General features: G+C 34.6%; 1 protein-coding gene across 3 annotated transcripts in view; it reads left to right on the forward strand.

The window, feature by feature from the left end:
• The window catches only part of WT1 (WT1 transcription factor), a 54,214-nt gene extending 50,386 nt beyond the window's left edge, over positions 1 to 3,828 (forward strand). For 2 of the 3 annotated variants that reach the window (XM_063437687.1, XM_063437689.1), the window contains 2 exons: positions 303 to 395; positions 1,757 to 3,828. In XM_063437687.1, the coding sequence (XP_063293757.1) occupies positions 303 to 395; positions 1,757 to 1,878 (215 nt within the window). In that variant the 3' untranslated portion in view covers positions 1,879 to 3,828. The remainder of the gene's footprint in view (positions 1 to 302; positions 396 to 1,756) is intronic. The other variant, XM_063437688.1, reaches the window with a different exon arrangement.
• Positions 3,829 to 6,000: the final 2,172 nt, after the last annotated feature.

The raw sequence follows: 6,000 nt of genomic DNA on the forward strand, positions 1-6,000 counted from the left end.
AAATGTGCATATTAAAGATAATACACATGTACATATATGTAATATTTTACACCCAATAGTAAGACAAATATTGCTTGTTATTATTTTGTTTTACAATCTTTATTTGCGACAAGATTTGTAATATTACAAAGAAAAGAAACGATAAAACAATAGGCACAACGTAGCAAAATTCCACGAACAAGTACAAGTGTTAAATGTAGATTTCATTTCAAACAGCAGTCATGAGAATGCAAATCATTGTTCGGACTAATAACATTATTTTTAAGATTCTATTAAGACAATATTCTAATAATGTTTTTCAGGAGTGAAGCCTTTTCAGTGTAAAACATGTCAAAGAAAATTTTCCAGATCTGACCACCTGAAAACACACACCAGGACTCATACAGGTAAAACAAGTGCGTAAACCTTTCTTCAAATTTATTTATTAACCTACTGACTTGATAAAATCTGTGAATATTGAATTAAACAAAAATGAAAAAGAAAATGTGACTTTGAGCAATGCCAAGCTTCTAATAAGTGAATAAATCTATTAATAACTTGTACAAAGTTATTAAAACAACTAATAATAATAATAATACAATAGTCATGTATACATATGAATTTCAATCATTGTTTATATGGAGTTGCATGATATATCTATATTGATACTTATAGAAGGTTGGCATTGAGCAAACTCAATTTTTTTTCTGTTTTTTTTCCATTTGTTTGAAGACACTGGGAGGAGAGACTCTGTTAGTTTTTTGCTGCAAGCTCAAATATTTAAAATTTGTGGAAAGTTCCACCACGTCTCCAAGTTGGTTTTTAATGTCTGCAATATCGTCAGGCGAACAATAATGACGGTGGTGATGGCGGTTGCAGGATGGCGAGATTGCTTATAAGACAGTAAAAAATTGCTTCCAGAACAAATAGTGATTGCATAATAAGGAATTCTCAAATTCTGTTTCTATGGTATTCTAGTGAGAAATTTGACAAAACTTAAGTAATTGAGAAAAGAGGTAAAAACCAGATACCATATTCAATTTCACAGGTATATGATGCCAAACCTATCAAGCCAAGCAATAGTTGACTACACCAACAAAACTATTGAAAATATATTGAGGGTTATTAACCAAAGTGAGAATTCAAAGTGAATTTCATAATTTCAAAGCCTCCACGGCTGAGATCATCGAACTTGATGAATTGAAACAGCCAATATATATACCTGATATGGTACATATTGGTATGTATGCGTAATAACATTTAAATCACCTTAATTCTTTCTTCTATAAATTGAGCCAGCTAAATAGCTATCAAATGTACAGCTGTGCATTCATTTCATTATTATTTTATATCACAGAAACATTTTAATATAGGTTGACAGCTTACCTGGGTCTGCTAAGTTCTATACAGCTAAGCAGACCATCTAGACCCACATTTAGTAAGTACGATCCTTCATCCACCATGTTTTATTATATTGAGACATCTGGCCTCTCTTGCAGTAGAAGAGAGATTCAGCGGAGGGATTCGCACTATTTAAAGGTGTGTGTCTCGATGTTCACGAGAAGCCACTGATCAGGAAGTTAGCGGAACTAAGCACAAACTAGTTTGCATTTTTTTAAATAAAAAAATGTTGTATTCAAATCCTATGATATTTTGATGAATATTTCGTTTACAGAGCAACAAGCAAAAATATGAAATTGGATACATTGGTGGGCACATTGATGTTTCAGTGAGAGGCACAGCGCTCAATGATAACTATATATTTTCTCGTTAACAGGTGAGAAGCCATTCAGTTGCCGATGGCCCAGTTGTCAGAAGAAGTTTGCCAGGTCTGATGAGCTGGTCCGTCACCATAACATGCATCAGAGAAACATGACCAAGCTTCAGTTGGCTCTCTAGGTGCTGGGAAAAAGGCGTCAAAAAGAATTGATACATCTAATGTAATATAATTAAGAATTTCAGTGCAAGTAGCAGATAAACATTGAGTGGGATTTGTTCTGCCCTCATCATATAGAACTTCAATTTATCAATGCATCATTTTCATCTGTAGAAGAGATTTTGTATCGAATGGCTGTGTTTGACATCCGTATTTACGTGCCGTGATTTTAAGTTACTGAAATGTCATATGGTGGCAGCATGAGCTGTACAATTAATGGTAGCAGTGAACTAAATGTTTCTCTACGTGGTGATATAAATAGCACTGCTTTGTACCCTACAAATATAAGCTTTTCTACCTGTTCTAAAAACAATTCCAAAATACAATTTTATGTTCTTGAATCAAAAAGTTCCATCAGAATACACAGCATTTCAAAGATTGCGACCGTACCTCTTTCTATGGTTCTTCTTTGCTGGTGGAACAAGATAAATCCATCTCATATTATCGACACAGTGGTCAAATAATCAGACTGTTTTGTTTTTTATCTTGTTTCCAGTAGAGCATCCTGCACTAGAGAGTGGAGCGGTTTAATGACACATGTTGCAAACATCGTCACGGCTTTTTCCAGGAATTACATTTCTTGACATGTTTCCTTGGTCAGAAAAAACGACAGCACCTAGAAACATGCTTACCATTATTTTTGTACTTTTGAGCAAAGGCTGTTGGTTGAGGACTGGTAGATTACCCATATTGCTGTTTTACGTTGACCGTACTTAAAAAAAACAAACTGTGACACAATAAGGTAATTCTAGTAAGCTATATAAGATTTATTATCTTCACAGAAAATAATTTAAGCTTCAATAATTAATATTTTAAAGCATGGGTATTCAACCTTAGCCCTCCAACTGTTGTTTGACTACAATTTATATAATTCTCTGACAGCCAGTGGCGGTTAACATTAAACTATTATGGGTGGGGAACAGGGAGCAGGGGCTTCGAAAAAATTGCATTTCGGGATTTAACATTTACTTTAGATACCCGACTTGCTTCCTGAAATGCTTCCGATGACAACCCCATACTTTTATTACAATGCATAGTTTGTAACTGAGAAAAATATTACATTGCAGTTAAATAGAATTGATCCAGGAAAATATTGTGTGTCATGCTGTCATTGTCCAGACTGTGGTCAACTCAAATTTTTGATGCATTATATAGATGCTGTTAAAATATACAAAACGACCAAAATAAAAATAAAGATATTCACATTTGAATTTTATGCAGTGGCTGCAAATCTCCACAGTAGGTAGTAGCTCAAAACTGTCATCCAAACCTAGTTTTTTCTGATTTTATGCATATTTTATGGAAAATGCATTTTTATCGAGAGTGTCGTAAATACGCATTGTTACAAGATAGCTTTAGAAGACCAGATTCGGGTGAATGATAATAGAAATATACACAAATGTCTAGGCACACCCAATGGATTCCTCAAGAGGCAGTTTTTATTTAGGAACAAAATAAGATGACAACGTTTCGGCTCTAACATAAGCCTTTATCAAGTCTTTGGGAAACTTGCTCTCCCAGTCTGGAGCACCCTGGTGGAAGTAATCGCCTGCAGTGAGTGCATTGTCCACTTTTTGGTGTACATTAATAGAGTCAACATTTTTAGCATTTAACAAGCAGCACAATTGTAGGAACATAGGCATAGATGACAAGTAGGGCAGTGATTTTATATTTCGAAACCCTTCTCAGCACAGTAAGAGCTCAGTCCCTCTAAAAAAAAAAAAAAATACATTTAACGTGTGATTAGTATATGATACAAAGTGTGAACATAACAATATTTGTAAAATATTTTGCTTCTCCTGGGAGTCCCATTTTCTTTTTTACCTTTGATGTCCATCTGATAGAGCGCACTTGAAAAACAGACTTAATGGATCAAAGTAAATGCTACACAGTTGAATTTCTACATATACAGTTGTTAAAGGGACACTATAGTCACCTGAACAACTTTAGCTTAATGAAGCAGTTTTGGTGTATAGAACATGCCCCTGCAGCTTCACTGCTCAATCCTCTGCCATTTAGGAGTTAAATCCCTTTGTTTATGAACCCTAGTCACACCTCCCTGCATGTGACTTGCACAGCCTTCCATAAACACTTCCTGTAAAGAGAGCCCTATTTAGGCTTTCTTTATTGCAAGTTCTGTTTAATTAAGATTTTCTTATCCCCTGCTATGTTAATAGCTTGCTAGACCCTGCAAGAGCCTCCTGTATGTGATTAAAGTTCAATTTAGAGATTGAGATACAATTATTTAAGGTAAATTACATCTGTTTGAAAGTGAAACCAGTTTTTCTTTTTCATGCAGGCTCTGTCAATCATAGCCAGGGGAGGTGTGGCTAGGGCTGCATAAACAGAAACAAAGTGATTTAACTCCTAAATGACAGTGAATAGAGCAGCGAAATTGCAGGGGAATGATCTATACACTAAAACTGCTTTATTTAGCTAAAGTAATTTAGGTGACTACAGTGTTCCTTTAATATTGGGCGTCCATAATTAGTGTTTTTTACTAGAGTAACACTGAAAAATAGTTCTTAATAAATTGTATATTCATGTAAGGGAAATGATGTGGTTTTCTCTCCCCCCCACCCCTCCGTTATTAATGTTAATGATGCAATGAAGAATTATTTTTTTGTAAACTTTAATTTATTTTTTGGCTTTAGTAAAATGGTCATCCTGCCAATTATTGTGCTTTCGGACCAAACCTATTTTCTATCCTTCATAAGCGAAAACAAAGTCTAGCACTGGTAATGTCTATAGTTATTCTAACATCAGAAGTCTAATAGTTAGAACTGATCGTGATGGCTGATATTGCAATTACCCAGAAGCTCGTCAAAAAAATAAATAAAAAAAAAGGCGTCTTCCAGGTAAATAGCTGCTTACTGTATATTAGTTCCTTAGAGCAAAATTAGTGTAATCAAATCATGGAAGTGGTCTAAAATTTGTAACAGGTCACACTGGTTTTGTGATCTTGACCAATGTAAATATGCTGCTTAAAAAAAAGAAAAGAAAGCAAAAAAAAAAAATGAATAAAAAAAGAACAGAACGGCTGGCCCATGATTCATGTTACTAGAATTATCTTGTGTAAATTAGGAATTTGTGTTTACTTGTATTTAGAATCTTTTGCAAAAAATAAATAAAAATAAATATTGTTAATGGTTACTTTTAGGGAGCTGTGCATTTTTCCATGATATAAGTTTGGCATTTACGTTATTTTTTGGGGGATGTTCATTGTGCTCTGTGTAAATATATATATGTATATATCTTGTTGTATATTGTTGTATGTATTGCTCTTAGACAACATTTCAGTATCCAGTGTGTATTAAATTAGATTGTTATATTGTTTTGTTTTAAAGCTAAGAAAACATTAAAGATAACACAAAATATATTCTGCATATTTCACCTGGTTTAATAAAAGCTCAATCCTCTGGACACACGTGGGGTTTTTCTTGTTAAGAATCCGATAAGTTTTTAAATAAGTTAAGGAGTTTATGTTTGTGCTTACATAACTACCTGTTTGCTGCTGGTTAGAGTGCTGGATTTATAATCTAACTATTCAGACGCAGAAAGGCCAGAACATTCTTTGTTTTTTAAATAGAAACATAGTGTCGGTATAAAAAATGTTTGTGTCGGCAACTGTTTTGAAATGATGATGTTAATGCATTCATATACCCACTAACAGGCTTTATATACAGTCCTGTCCTGGTTTACAACACTAAATGGTCAGTCTATACTTTTTTTAGTATAGTGGTTATGGTGCTTTTGGGCTGTGGGCGCCATTATCTGTTTGTTGATCAAGATGTTTCTGAGCTGTTAGAGCAAATCCAGCGATTCGCATTGGACTCGCAGCTCAGCCCCCACTTGCTGTATTGTCAATAAGGTTATACTCCCACATTACCAACATGTTTAACAGCAGTTATGGTCTGTGCATGCTAGCTGAAGACCTCAGCCAATGAATGGAAATAAAATATGGATGAAATCAATATTGTTAATGTGGAGGCGCCACTTCTGCATGAGCAATTCCTGTGAGAGTGTGTGTGTGAGGGCGGTGATGGATAGGGGAGCAGTGGGTGCTTTGGGGACTTCCAGTTTTT

The sequence above is a fragment of the Pelobates fuscus genome, chromosome 12 (assembly GCF_036172605.1).
Source record: "Pelobates fuscus isolate aPelFus1 chromosome 12, aPelFus1.pri, whole genome shotgun sequence".
Taxonomy (NCBI): domain Eukaryota; kingdom Metazoa; phylum Chordata; class Amphibia; order Anura; family Pelobatidae; genus Pelobates; species Pelobates fuscus.